The sequence below is a fragment of the Heterocephalus glaber genome, unplaced genomic scaffold (genome assembly GCF_053883595.1).
Source record: "Heterocephalus glaber isolate CG9 unplaced genomic scaffold, H.glaber_assembly_v1.0 deba00001553, whole genome shotgun sequence".
In the NCBI taxonomy this organism is placed as follows: domain Eukaryota; kingdom Metazoa; phylum Chordata; class Mammalia; order Rodentia; family Bathyergidae; genus Heterocephalus; species Heterocephalus glaber.
Window position 1 is genome coordinate 2,261,732 of NW_028258344.1, and position 15,723 is coordinate 2,277,454.

At 42.9% G+C, this 15,723-nt stretch overlaps 1 protein-coding gene across 1 annotated transcript; it reads left to right on the forward strand.

Annotated features, from left to right (window-relative positions):
- The first annotated feature begins 12,438 nt into the window (after positions 1-12,438).
- Positions 12,439-14,974, forward strand: Fam110b (family with sequence similarity 110 member B). Its single transcript, XM_087190337.1, has one exon. The coding sequence runs from the start codon at positions 12,439-12,441 to the stop codon at positions 13,540-13,542; it is 1,104 nt and encodes a 367-aa protein (XP_087046463.1). The 3' UTR covers positions 13,543-14,974.
- Positions 14,975-15,723: the final 749 nt, after the last annotated feature.

The following is a 15,723-nucleotide window of genomic DNA, read 5'->3' on the forward strand; positions in this document are numbered from 1 at the left end:
AGTGGAATACTACTCCATAAAGAAGGATAAAGTTGAATCATTTGTAGGAAAATGGGTGCATCTTGAGACCATGTTAAATGAAAAATCAGGCACATAAAAACCATATGATTTCTCTTGTATGAGAAATTGAAAGTACAAATAAATCAAAAGGCAAAATAATAGACAATAGGAAATAGGGAGATAAAGCTTTGGCAAATAGGAAATAGACTTAAGAGATGGAAGGAGTAGAGAGGGTAGAGGAAAAGGGGACTTAAAAAGAAATAATATGTGTCATGTATATGTACCACAATGAATGTATTCATGATGTGCCACAAACACGTACTAATAAAATGGGGTTAATAACACCTGCGTTAGAAATATAGATGGTCTTCAATTTCTGATAGTTTGAGTTGGAGTATTTGACTTTATGGTGGTGCAAATTATATGCATTCAGTTGTCCTTTGGATTTGTCTTTTGATCTTTTCCTGGACTAGTGGTATGTGATGCAATCATATTTTGTAATCCTGGACAACACCAAAGAGCTGCAGCCCCCAGTCAGCCATGCAGTCACACTGGAAAACAACCAACAGTGTATGGCACACTGTGTTGCTAAGTTAAAATGTTTGGTATGTTAAGTGGATTGCATGCATTTTCCACTTGTGATATTTCACTTTACAATAGGTTTATCAGGATATAATCCCATTGTGAGATAAGGAACATCTGTATTAAAAAGATTGAAGTTAAAAACATATGAAAGGCATTAGTACAATTCTGGGGATACCATATGTGCATAATAAGAAATGGTCCTTATCAATCGGTAATTTTTAAAGATTACCTATATAAAAATTTGTCTAATACTCTCATAGCAGATTGAGTCCATCTCTGCCCCCCAAATGCTGCTTTATTTTTCTCCTCTCAAGTTTAAATGTTTCATAGTTTTATTATGATATATTTTAATACTTATTTGAGAGCAAATGTTATTCTTTGCTCCAAGGCCATTCATGATAAATTAAATTTTTTTCAGAAATAAACATTCTGTCTATATTGCCATAGTAATCTTTTTTATTGTATTGGTACAGTTGCCTTAAGTTATGAGTTTACACATTTAAAGGAAAAAGCAGTGGTATGCAAAGAGCAAATACTGAAGATCATTGTTGATGGAAGAACTGGACTTGGGCTCCCACATCCATGCATCCATGGATCCTGGCCTTTGTGTGCTGTGCACCAACGCTTACCTTCTTTTTTATGTAAGATCAGACTATCTCTTAAGGAGCTTAAAGAGCTGGATGAGCTCCTGAGTGGGAACTCTCAGCACAGTGCCACAAGAACTCCATGAATTACTTGTACAGTTCCTAATCATTGAGTCCATGGAGTTATTATTGCTGCTGGCCGCTGCTCCTGCTTCACCAAGTCGGCAAGACCAGCTGACTCTGATCCACAGTCACCAGCAAGACTTCTGAAACCTGTGAGTTGAGTGGACTAGTCTACAGCAAAGGACAGTGATCTGTGGATTCCACATTCCTTTAGAGTTTAGTCATCATCTCACACATTGTTACAGCTGAAGTTAGAGCTGTCTCACCAGGAGGCAACAAAGCTGGCGGACAATGAGGTCATTTTGGGTTTGTTTAGATGAAGCAGGCAGTCCAGTTGGGTTTTTATTAGGATTTTGGGTAGCCCTACTGTTTAATTACTTACAGTAATTTTCCTCATTATATATTTACAGACAACTTTTGGCACTGGCTACAAGCAGCACTGATTTCTGTAATCCCAGGTGAAAGTCAGGAGTCCCCCGTATCAGTACAAGTTAATGGTCTTGTAAAAACACCTTCTTTACATTAGGCCAAGGAAGAAGGTTGATCCAGACATGGGTTGTTTATTTCTGATTCTCTATTTCATTTTAATTGTCATAAGTGGAGGAATATATTTTGAGAAAAACCCATCATATTTTTTATAATAGTTTACCTACAAGCAAAAATGAAGTATGTGAACAGGTTTCCTAAATGACCTTGGAGAATGATACTAATCTAAAGAACCCATAAGGAATTGAGATCTGACCTGTTGTTTTTCCTTCTACTAACTTTTAGGTTTGATTTCGTTTTTAATAATGGTTTTATTGTTTACTCTAGCTGTTCCACTCCCGTAACTGTTTGCTTTGAAATTTGAAACCACATATTTTCTTTGGAACTGAAATAAAAATGGGGTCACATGAGTGACCTTTCAGCCACAAACTGCGTAGTCAATCCACTTTCACAAAAATAACATGGGCTGTATCACTTAAGAGTAATGCAATCATTTTAAGACAAAAGATCATTCACTTACCCTAGAACTTGAAATCTAATGATGGTGATTATGAGTGCCAAGTTGTGGACTCTCAGGACAACATTTAATAAAAGCCACATTTACTCAGCAAACTCCTTAGGGCCCAGGTCCATGCCAAGCACTTACAATGTTCACATACCAGCCCTGTGAGCTGAGGAATCAGGATTATCACTATTGCATAAGTGAAGAGACTGAGGTACACCAAACTTTAGGAACTTACCCAGGGTCACAGAGCTGTAAGTGGCCAACCCAGCGAGTAAGTACATTTGACTCCTGAACCGAATTCTGAGTGAGAAGGGATAACCCAGGTTATGTCCACAGAGCAGTCCTCAGAAGCCAAGATGCAAACACCAATAAACAGGCAAGCAAGCCGAAAACCTGAGGACGCTGTATGGGGCCATTTTATTTTCTGAGCTGGATTCATTCAGGAGTAAACAGAGAGTGTATTCTTTTTTCCATGCCATAAGAATTTTCTCCTCTGGATTCAATTTTCATTCCTTGAATAACATCTCAAGACAGGACTCAACATTTACCATCCTTCTTAAATAATTTAGAGTCCTCAGATCCGTTTTGGGCATGAAGAACTCTGCCCATGGTCAAGATTAAAGCTCCCTCCTTGCATCCAGGTTCAATTGGCTTCTCCCTCTCCCGGCTCCATCCTGAGTGACCTTGGAAAGACCTGCAGAGGAGGAGGCTTAGCCAACCCTTCCTTCCCTCTAGCTCCTCTCCCACTCATTATTAGGTGTCGCTTCTAACTTCTGCAGGGCAGACCTTGTGTGGGTGTGTGACGTGCATGGTTTGGGCGGAGTGTGAAGGGGAAAGTGACTGAAGATTCTTCTCCTCGCCTCTTAGCACTGGTTTCGTGGGCGCGGCATGCACTTCAGATCTGCTTCTTGGTGGGGTGGTGGGGGTGTTTGTCCCTTAGTGGGAGGTAACTGTGCTTCTCCCCCAGCTAGTAGCTGCTCACAGCCTTCCCTGCATGCAGGGCTTCAAGTGGGTATTACCCTTGCTGGCTTTCTTTTGCGGGGAGGCGGGGTGTCTTTTGTGGCTAACCCTAGACTACCTTTCCCTGGGTATGTGAAGGCCCAAAAGACCCTCCGTCATCTGGTGCATATAGAAATGCAGCTTCTGCTTCCCGTGTGTTGGTTGAAGAGTCCTGTACCAGCTCTGCTCTTTCACCTCTCAAGCTCGAGTGGCAAGCTGGTGCCCAGTCTCTTCAGTTCCAAGGGACCTCTGTCAGGTTTCAGGGCCCAGGGCAGGGGCTCACCACTGTGTATCCAAGCACTGAGTGTGAAGAACTTTAGATACCCTGGTGCTGTTCTCCTGAGGCAAAGTTGTCCCTATTCCAGGAAACTCGCTGTCTTTGTCCACCTGACATGATGTGAGAAATTTATGGGTAGCAAACTGTACCATGTCCACTTGTCCCTCCAGTTCCAGTGCCACCTGGAGGATATTGCAGTAACATAGTACAAATTGAGTATCACTTGCCCAAAATGCTTGGGACTACAAGTGTTTCATATTTCAGAATTTTCTGGAATATTTGCCTATGTAAAATGAGAGCCCTTAGGGAGGACTGCAGTCTAAACAGCAGATTCATTCGTGTTTCATATATGTCCTATACATGCAGACTGAAGGTAGTTTTATAGACTATTTTTACTGCACCTGTGTTTTGGCTGTGACCTGTTGTATAAGGTCAGGTATAGAATTTTCAAGTCAGGTGGAATTACCTTGACTTGTGACATCGCGTTAGCACTTAAGAAATGTTAGATATTAGAGAATTTTCAGATTCAAGATGCCCAACCTGTTCTCAGTTATGCCCAAACAATTTCTGACACTGATCAGAATGCCCATGCAAGTTTGGTGCCAGTATACAGGTATGCTGTGGCATGCTTTGTGAGCTGTCAGGGTAAGCATTCCTTTTTCCATATCCATAGCCACATAAGCATCAGAAGGTGAAAGTTGGTGCCCCAGGCGTCAAAACACCACTAGTCCCAGCATTTGCTTTCTGTCCTCTACTCATATACATGAAAGGATTGCTGAAAAGCGGAGGGATGTTTTGTCCATCTTGTGGAAAATTAAACTGTCTACCTAAAACAAAATAATAAAAACTCAGGACCAAAGAACTTTTTATTACCATTATTCTGTTACTGAAAGAATAAGCTAAAAAATGTCTAGAATACTGTAATTGAGTTGAAGTACCATTAGGAAAAGTCTGTGGTTTCAACAAATATACAAAGTGATAGTTTTGTTGGCAAGAAAATTATTTTATTTTACTTACAGCTCAGGCCTGATTGCTAATGGCAACACTGAGGTCATAAAGAGAAGATTTAGCCATCAGAATTATAGATGGTGAGGGATTCTAGCATGGAGATAAGAAGGAAACACATCATTCAATAATTTTAAAGTAAAGGTCCTGGAAGGATGGTGGTGTTTTGACTTAATGTTTCCAAATGTTTGGCCCTCTGATTTCTTCTTGTCTGTCCAGTTTTAGAGGGCAGATGCAAGAATTATTGCTATATGCATTTTAGTCTCCTATTTACTTTTCATTTTTCTTATTCTAGTTTACGTTTGCATTCATTACAAATTACTCAGTGTATAAAAGAGATTAATAAAAGTAATTATATGTGCTTGGAAGGGAAGGAAAGGGGAAGCATTGAAAAATATGACACATTTTAATAATTCAAATGGATAAATGAATGTCCTCCATGTTGAATGGCATTGCTTCCTTTAACCCACAGAAACAAAGCTTAGTTTGTGAATACACTTTAAACACACACACACGTGTGTGTGTGTGTGTGTGTGTGTGTGTGTGTATATATATATATATATATATATATTTTTTTTTTTTTTTTGTACCAGGGATCAAACTTGGGACCTTGTGCTTGCAAGGCAGGCAGTGGAACCACTGAGCTAAATCCCCAGACCTAAATATATATTTTTTGTGATAACCACCAGTATTATCTGTTCATGATCTGTATTAAAGGAATATGTTTTATAAAGCCCTGTTGGTTAAAAGTGCCTCAAGGAGGGCTGGGGATTTAGCTCAATGGTTCTGGTGCCTGCCTTGTGCTTGTCCCGAGTTCAATCCCTGGTACAAAAAAAAAAAAAAAAAAAAAAAAAAAAGGTGCCTCAAGGAGAGGGAAGGTGGATGTGAGAACATAGCCAGTTTGGTGGAGAACCATAGTTCCATTTTGTGAAAGCCTGGGGTACAAAGAGGGCAGAGAGAGGAGATTATAGTGGCAAGTGTTTACTTCCCACAGGCTACTTCTTACTAGTCCAGATGGGAACCCAGAATCCTCCTCAGTTCAGGGCTCCTCACCCAGCCTGTCTCCCTCCAGGTTTGGCCCAGTGTACCTCACAAACACCTCTTAAAACTGTCTGGCCAGTTGTGGTGGCTAGTAATCCCAGCACTTGGGAGGCCAAAGCAGGAGGATTATGAGTTTGAGGCCAGCCTGGGCTACATGTGGTGGGTTCAAGGCCAGACTGAACTACATAGCAAAACCTTATGTCAGAAAACAAAACTAAACAAAAACCTGTCCATCTTCCCTTCCTCCCAAAGACATGCTTCTGATGAGGATGATGTTGTCAAAGAAAAATGTGTGCTCTTATTTTGACCCAGGAGAGGTGAGTACACTTGTCCTTGGGTATTCACAGCTAGTTTATTCTAGGATGCTTCTCAAATATCAAAATCTGTGGATGCTCATGTCCCATATATAAAATGATGTGGTGTTTGTATGTAACATCCTTTTATATACTAAGTCATCTCTGGGTTATCTGTATGAATGCACATAGTTGATAGACTTCATTGTTGAGAGAATACCAACAAGGTGCAGCACGGAATCACAGCACTGGGAGGCTGAGGGCTGGGGTGGCAGAGGCGGCGGCAGGGTAGCCCTGCACACCACTTCATTCGAGTAGTTTCAGCATAGTGCTTGCCATGTGCCAAATTCATTTTATTTTGGGGAACTTTTTTAAAACAATTTTTAAAATATTTTCCATCTGTATTGATTGAACCTTTGGGTGTGGAACTGACAGATGAGGAGAGTTGACTGTACTTATCCCCATTTTCCAGATAGGAAGCCTGAAGCACAGGAAGATGAAGTAACTTGCATAAGGCTACTCAGCCCTTACAGGGCAGAGGCAAGATTCAACCCTAAAGTCAGTGCCGTGCAAGATGACACTCACCTGAGCTACTGCCACCTGTCATGGACAGCTCTGACCTATGTGGTCACACACGCTCCCCTCTGTTACTGTCACCACACTGAGGCCAGGGACTTCTTTAAAACAGAAATCTGACCGTATCTCTAATGCTTATTATCTCCAGTACCCTCCTCTGACTTTGAATAAAAGCCACGGTTCCTGTGCCTCCCACCAGCACCCCCAGCATCCTCTCACTGCTGTCCACCCCCCTGCCCCCATCCCGCCCGGGGCCATCTGTGTCTTTGAAGCTTCTTAAATGCACAGTGAACTCGATGAAAAGCTGCCCTGATGATAAGTCCCCTCACCTCTGTACCCTTGGTAGAGTTTGTGCCCTCCTCACCATTGCTTAATCTTCAAGTCCTTTGTGACAGTCTCATCACATTTATCATCTACATTATTCAATTACTATCCATCCAGTATTTTGACTCTTTTTCTAAATAATTTGTGAATTTTCTACTTCCAAAGTCTTACACACAGTTGCTCACTCAGTAGGTGCTAATCTACTGATAGAAGACAGCCCATAATTCAGTAAGTATTCCTTTTTAAGCCCATTTTCTGTACATAATTTGAAAGTTAGCTTTGTCATGTGAAGCTGATGTGATTCTGCTCCTACATGAGAAAAACCAAGAATGTAAATATGAAAGGGATCCCTAGTCACATTGGAATTTTATGTCTAAAGTTGGTAAGCACAAATACTGTGACCAAAAGTTATAAAAAATGATGTCTCAGAGGACAGTTTTACATGTACTGTAAAAGTGTTGTGAGCTGACACATTCTCAGACTAAAAGAATTGGGCCGGGGATGTAGCTCAGTGGTGCACTGCCTGCCTGGCAAGCAAGAGGCCCTGTATTCGATTCCAGGTACCAAAAAAGAAAACAGTTAAAAAAAAAAAAAAGGGGAAAAAAGAATCAATTCTTCTAGCATCGCATTACCTTCAAAGGTATATTGCTTCTTTTTACTATTCACCCCCAAAGAATGTCGGAGTTAGACATTTCCCAGTTTACCAGATCCAAAACATCTGTTTTTGTACATAAGAAAACCAGGATACTGAAATGTTAGGTGACTTCAGATTGAAGTAGTCAGGCTTGCTCTACCCCCATTCTCTGTCATGACACACAGAAGAGATGATCTTTTTCATATACTTAGAAATTCAGGTGGGTGTGTTCAGTTCCCACTGACTTGGCTGCAGCTCCAGTGGCTTTCTGAACTCCTTCAAACTTACAGACTAATTTTCTTTTTATGTACCAGAAGCACCATGTAAAGAAGTAACAGACTAAACCTGGTCCACAGTGTTTTATGGCACTGAAGTTTAAAATCAGGAGCTACGTGAGGTACATTCTGCACTATAGAGCTCTGGATTTACTTCTGAGCAACAGTGAGCACCATCTCCATGGCAGTGCTTAGACGGGAGCCCTTCACCCAGGCCAGGAAAGACACACTCATCATCTTCCTGACCTCACAGGCACATCGTGGCATGCCTTTTCTAGATTACAGGAACTTGGGCTTTAGTATTTTTGCTAATAGATTAGATGCATGGAGAATCATTTTCCATCCCTGACCACTCTAGTCTTGCAAATTTTTCCCAGTGTCATACATCAGCTGCAGGTTCTGGTCTTTACATAACCACCCCTGTGAGCAGCTGGCAAAATCAGAGATTTGAAAATTAGAAAGATTAAGGGCACTTTGGTTTTTAAAACTTTTGGTGCCTAAAGAGCCCTGGATTCTTTGCTCAGTTAAGACACATATAAACTGCCCAATCCCCTCTGTGCTTTTAGGTTCTTAGAGGGCACTCTCCAGTCCAGGCATGGGCTTCCTCTTCCTCCCTAATGTTACACAAAGGGAGCAGCATCACTTGTAATCTACTCAGAAATGCAGAATTTGAGGCTTCTCTTAAATCTACTGAGCCAGACTTTGTCTTTTCAGAAGATCCCCAGCCATGTGCCAGCATGTTAAAGTTTGAGACCATTAGAGTGAGTAGTGAAAGATATCCCTTCTTCTTGTTCTTGTGTCCTCTATTAACTAGCTCGCTTAGTTGATGAAGCCCTCTCATTGAGACTAGGACTCCTCCCATGTGACATGACTCCCTCCTGCCCCACATCACCCCCAGCCGGACTGCTTTTGAATTCACATCTGCCCTGATACAGCAAGCCATTCTGTACCTTGTCTCTACCAGATTTCATTACTGCAATCCTTTTTTTCCTTTCATGAAATTTTCAAATGGACATTACCTGAAGTAGAAGATAGCCAACGTGGTTTATGAGTAGGAGGTTCTCCCTCCCTCAGGCTTGTGTTCTGCATCCTAAGCCATTAAGTCAGGAGCCACGCAGGGCTGTATAGAGGCTGGAGGTTCAGCTTAGTGCTAGTGTGTGTGCCTAGTATGCACAAGCCAGGAGTTTATCCCCAGCACTACCGGGAAAAACCTTAAGAGATCAAAATAAAATTTTGTTGTTGTTGTTTGCATTGCTATAGTAAAATTATTAGGGGAATGGGAAGTGACAGCAGAAGAAAGAGAAGGTTTGGGAACAAAAAGGAAATGAAGTGTGAAGTGGTTGCAAATAATTGCTATTTTTAATGTAATCCTTTCACACTAGTTTTATGTGTAGTAATTACTTCCTGGCTTGGAGGGTACAGGAGAATTTAGAGGAGCTATCCCCAGGGTGTCAGTCTCATGAATAAAGAAAGCAATGTGAGAAGGGGTTTTCTGGGGAATGCTTTGAGAAGACCGACTGGTATTCCTCAGTCTTGTGGATTGAGAATAATGAGTTTTATTTAGTTTTGTGAGGGACACCAAAACCCACTGCAACCTGCAGACAGGTATGCCTGAAAGCTGGACTGGTACCACTGACATGTTGGGCCTCTGACCCCAGTGTGACAATTCTGGAAGAGAAGAGGGTGAGAAGAAAAGCATAGGCCAGCACTTTTACGGATATTACCTTATAACGATAGCAGCTTATTATCCAAAGAGCATTTCCCTAAGAATAGGAAAAGCAGGTGCCATAGAAAAGTTCAGCCATTTACCAATAATCCATTGTGCCATTTTGAAACTGGAAGTAACTCCCTCATCTTAGCTACTTAGAGCCAAATGGTTTTAATGAAAGGGTTTATGGGAATCTTGTCCAACTAGTGATGCCCCAGGATACAAGCTCTGTCTCCTGCTACTCACTGGGCCATCTTTGCCTGCCCTGGAGGTTGGCTCTGGTTCAAAGCACAAAACTGATAGGTACAGTTTTCTGTCATGTCTTTCACTCTGCCCTCGAATCACCTGTCACTGTCCCCTCCATACAGGCACTTTGGAAACTGTTGAAGTAATCAGTGGTGATGGTACTACTGTAGGGGTGGAAAAGGGTGCTGATCCCTTCGCTCCTCATCATACAGAGGCATGACTAACACTCCTATAATAGTAGGTTAACAAGGAAAAAGCCTAACCAATTGACTTAATCATAGTTTTACATGACATGGGAGCCTTCAGATTGAAGATCCAAAGACCCAGGGCAAACTTCCCATGTGTATGCTTAGATTCTCTGAAGCATGGACAGATACACAGAAATTCGATTAGACAAAAAGGGTCTGGCCTAATGGTTGTAAACAGGGGGAAACCCAACAAGACCTGTCTGTTCTGATTCTTCTTGGCCTGTGTAATACTCCTTCCTTCTGGATATAAGGCAGGACCCTTTCTGGAATGAGGATCTTATGACCTACAATCAAGCAAGGTAGATGAAAGCATTTCTTTATGGCCAACTCTTACCCAGAAAGATGAGAAGATTAGAATAAGAGGTCAAGGTTTATGGCTGCTTTAGGGAAAAGAATTTGATTTCTGTGAACTGTTTGGGGAGGGGAATTCTAGTTTCTATGGTTTACCTTGGAAAGTGGAAGGTAAAAGAAGATCCAGGGGAAATTTGCTGCTGAGACCTTCGATTTGGGGTATCATTTTCTGAGCCTCTACATGACCTCCTTCTTAGAAGCATGAGCCCCAAGAGGGAACTGGGGTCATCTATCCATTGAGGGAGACCCAGGGTGGTAAATAAGCAGACACAAACTCTGCAAAGGAATTGGGAGTGGCCCTCTTGCCATTTCATCCAGAATATACACTCAGAGAAACAATCTCATTTAATCTTCATGGGAGGAGATAGTTTTCTTAAACTAAATTGAGGTATCAAAGTAGAACTGCATGATTAAAGGAAATGATCATGTAATTGACTTGGGGTTTCTCAAGTTTTGCATAGGAATGTATTTTTATTAGCGGAAAACCCTTTTCACGTTACCAAAATTGACTCTGACAAAATGTGATGGATTGTATTTAGAGGTGAAAAATTTCAGAAGATTATATAAAGAAAAATATAAGCCTTTTTTCATCTCTATCTTCATTTTCTTACTGATAGTTTTATAGAAATATCACCTTATGAATGCTGTAAATTAGCTACTTTGGATGTTAATTAGATACATTGCTCTCTTATAACCAAAGATACTGATAAGGTCATTCATTAACCAGTTGCTTTGGAATGTGGATGGGTTGATAAATGGTCACTGCCCCTATAGCAGTGAAAATGAGAGTTGTTGTTCTGGGGATACGGGTTACTTTATATTGTGTATTGATAAATCTCGAATCGTAGTGGTTTTTGTTTGGTTGGTTTTGGTTTTAGCAGTCCAATTTTTGGAAAGCCATGTTAAGTCCCATGAATACTTAAGTCTTACACAGATTCTGTATTTCATAAACTAGCATATGAATGGCATTAAGGTTTTGCTCCTATTACTCTAGGAAACTTGAGAATACATGTACCACAAAGAAATTTTTGATATCTGCTCATTAAGTGTGAGAAATTATGAAGCCTATATAATCAGATCACGTATTCACATGGCTCACCTGAAAGTATTCCTAGTTTTCTTACTACCAAAGAGTAAGCTAACATGTAATGAAATGAATTTCATATACGTTCTTGGTTTTCAGAATGTTTTTACCTGTATTGGTTGGCAGAAGTAAGATGACTGAAACACATTGCCTTGTCCCTAAACTTTGTTCTGTTCCCTGCCAATTCCAACTCTTACCTCTACTTCCAGTTTTTGAAGCATTGGGAAGTGATTGTTTCAAGTGAAACTGACAGACTGGTCATAAGGAGTCACCAGTCTTGCTTATGGCGAAAGGGACAGCCTGACATTAGATATCACCCACGGTCGGTCGCAGCCTGGAGCCCTTAAGTGATTTCTAAGAAGGCTGCTAACATCGAACGCGCTGGGGAACAGAACGGGGCTTGGCTGAGCCCTGCTCTCTCCTCCTTTCGCTAGCATTTCCTGGGTTTCCGCTTAAAGCGGTGCCAACTGGGCGTGGTCAGGAGGCGGTTCTCACCAATAGGGAGGCAGGCAGCTGGAAAGAGTTCGTGCGTGCTTGGGAAACCTCAGCCCCTTCTCTCTCGCAGATCCCCGCATCTGGGGAAGCCCGGGGATCCGCTCTGGCTGGGGTGCGAATTCTAGGTCGCCCCTTTCGCCCGCGGTTAACCGAGAATAGCCTCGGCTCGGCGGCACAGGGCGGAGGCAGGGCGGGCGGAGGCGCCGGCGCTGTGGGTTGCTCGGTTGCTGGAGCCCTGATGTCACTCGCCCCTCCTAACCCGCCCTTGGTTGTTTTGTGTTTCAGCTCTGCCTGCAGTTGAACACAAAGACCTGGAGACTCCCACCGCCTTCAGGGAGAAGAAAGGAGACAGAGAAGCCGATTAAAAGGAACTTGTGGCTTGTGGCCTCTTTGTGCAGGGCCGCCTGGAAGGAAAGAAAAGTGCATTAAAGCCAGCGTGGCGGTAAAAGCTGTGAGATGAGGCACTGCTGCTCCTTCTGCTAACACCGATTCCAGGATCCCTCGCTGCCCTTTGTGCTTCATGTACATGTGTCTATTCAGGCCGGCGGGAGGCGCCCAGAAGAGCATCCACCACGGCTGCCGGGGAAAGACCGCCGACCATGCCCACGGAGACGCTACAGACAGGTAGCATGGTGAAGCCGGTCAGCCCCGCGGGCACCTTCACATCGGCCGTGCCCCTGCGCATCCTGAACAAAGGGCCAGACTACTTCCGCAGGCAGGCTGAACCCAACCCCAAAAGACTCAGCGCCGTGGAGAGGCTGGAGGCCGACAAGGCCAAATACGTCAAGAGCCAGGAGGTGATCAACGCCAAGCAGGAGCCAGTGAAGCCCGCGGTGCTGGCCAAGCCCCCCGTGTGCCCAGGCGCCAAGCGCGCCCTGGGTAGCCCCACACTCAAGGTGTTCGGCAACCATGCCAAGACCGAGAGTGGTGTGCAGCGGGAGAACCTCAAGCTCGAGATTCTGAAGAACATCATCAATAGCTCAGAGGGCTCCAGTTCTGGGTCTGGTCACAAGCACGGCTCACGAAACTGGCCTCCACACAGGTCCGATGCCACCGACCTGCACCGCCACTCCTTCGCCGAGTCCCTGAAGGTGTACCCCACGCCTGGCCGCCGCAGCCCCCAGGAAAGCAGCTCCCACGTGAGCAGGAGGCTGCTGGATCAGTCAGCTGATTCCTTCCTCCACGTCTCGCACAGCTCCTCGGACATCCGAAAAGTGACCAGCGTGAAGACCCTCAAAGCAATCCCCTGCAGTAGCTCCGCGCCACCGCTGCCTCCCAAGCCCAAGGTCTCCGCCATGAAGTCTCCGGAAGCCGACCCGGTGGAACCAGCCTGTGGCGTCAGCCGGAGGCCTTCCCTCCAGCGGTCTAAGTCAGACTTGAGTGACAGGTATTTCCGAGTGGACGCAGATGTGGAGAGGTTCTTCAACTACTGTGGCCTGGATCCAGAAGAGCTGGAAAACCTTGGCATGGAAAATTTTGCAAGGGCTAATTCTGACATCATATCCCTCAACTTTCGCAGCGCAAGCATGATCAGCTCAGACTGTGAACAGTCTCAGGACAGTAACAGTGACCTTAGAAATGATGACAGTGCCAATGACCGGGTGCCATATGGCATTTCTGCCATTGAAAGAAATGCTAGGATCATCAAGTGGTTATATAGCATCAAACAAGCTAGAGAGTCACAGAAGGTGTCCCATGTGTAAGAGACACAGTGCGTGCAAAGGAGGGAGGGGCGGGTCTGTCTGTGCATATGCAGTTGTAAAGGTTGTGAGGTCTCCTTGAAGTATTGTGAGCTGCTCCACTCTTTGTGTTGCTTGTTGTGCACTGTTTTCAAGTTGCATGCCTGTCAACATGGCGACTGGCCTGGGTTCCTCATCACCACCACTGCAGAGCCGGGCTGAACACTCATCTGCCACCTTTCAGGCCAGAATTAATTAGGGCTTTGCTCTTAAGCAGAACTGTTTACACAGAAAATGATATACGATTTCTTCAATATTTATGTGGTTCTTGTGTTTTTATATCCCATGCTATTGTGTCTTAATTAAAAGTTTTGTCAACTGGCCTTTAAGTTGAGAGCAGAATCTTTTTGAAATAAAACCGGTTTGCCTACTTGTGAGACCATAACAGTGGGGAAGGGGGGATCCGCCACCAGATAGTGACTGACCAAGTGTAGAACCTATCTGGATTTTCTGTGGGATAAAGGGGTGAGGCTAATGTTAGTTGTTGACATGTTGAAATTTCTCTTGCCATTAATGGAGCAATCATTGGGGCAACAACACTGCACTTTGTGTCCAGTACTGTTGATGGTTCTGTGTAATGCTGATTCCAAGGAAAGACAATCAGATACAACTGAGGCTGATTAAATCTAGGAGTCTAGGTATTTGGGGGTTGTGTTGATGTTCAGATCAGGATAATTGAAAAATTTCTACTAGTATTAATCTTTGGGCAGAAGTGGACACCCAAAAGCTGAAACTGAATACCTTTTTATTTTTCTTTGAAAAATGTTTCATGTTGTGTGTTTGTTTGTTTGTTTGTTTTTGTCCTTCTGGTTTTATTGTTTTGGTTTCGGTCAAGAACTACTAATCATGCTGTTTCTCTTTCTTTGTTGTGGTTTTATTTGGGGGAGGCAGTGGGGCCTAACGTACGTTTCAGCTGTGTGAAGACATGAACAAAAACAAATACTGGCCATATCAGCCCAGAGCTAGCTATTCAAAAGGGAGGGATACGTTTGGTACCTGAATCATCGAAGCGGTGTGATTCTGTTGACCTGCATGTTATTCTCTTAAGCTGTGGCTCTTTGTTACACTTCTAGGAACTGTAAAACACCACACTCTGCAGCTCTTGTACCCTCTGGTGGCTAGCCCTGCCTATCACCTTGTCTTCTTTTTGCCCAGTAACTTGTTCTCCAGGTGGTTTCCGTAGCTCCCAGTGAGCTGAGGGTGCCATGCAGTGGTCTGATTCCTTGCTCTTGTCATGCTCAGAAGTTCTCTGTAGCACCACAGTGGACTTTGTCAACTAATTGGGAACTTTTTATGGTGTAAATGCTGTAAGACTTTGTACATACTTCAGTTGTTATTAAATCTTTAAGAAAAAAAGAAACAATTATGCTAATAAATAGCTCTGAAGCTGGCACTAGCAGTGGTGGTTTCTTTGTTCTTTATCACCCTTTGTGAATGTTTAACTGAAGAGTCTAGGCCAGAAGCACACTCTTGAAGAAACATTACTTCATTAAGTTGTTTTTCATCATGTCTGTTATTCTGAACAGCAGTATTCTTAGTTCTAGGGGTAGCAGTGTGCTTTTGGTAAAATAGTTACATCAAGGTTCCTAAAATATGCTGCTGCCTCTCCTAAGTTCACACCGCTTTTACTTTTGTCTTTCCTTAAACCTAAGGATTTTTCACATCTTCCACAAGACTCTTCAGTTGTAAATATTTATGAGTTTTCACCATGGAGGCATATCTTTGAATAGCTAGTCCTGTTTTCCTTTGTACAAGGCCAGCATTAGGACCATTATGTACCATGTCACTGGTTGAATGATTACCTTTGTCAGGTATCTGGGTTAGCATTGGACTGCTATGGTGAACAACAGTTTCTGCCTCAAGAAAATCTTAGATTTTCCCATTTATTTTGAGAGAAACGTCACTCTTCTTAATGGATGTGCCCTATGATATTATTTGGATCTTGAGTATTCAGCGAGTGTTTATTAAATCAAATTATTTGAAGATGACCATCTCTCCTACCGTTCCACATGGTATGTAAATGTAAAAAAAGCATCATTTCAAATGTAATTTTTAGAAACAATGGTAATGATTCCCAAGCTACTGTTGATAAAACATTTTTCTTCTGAAAAGAAAATTTGGTTCTTTGACTTTTTCTACTGGTTT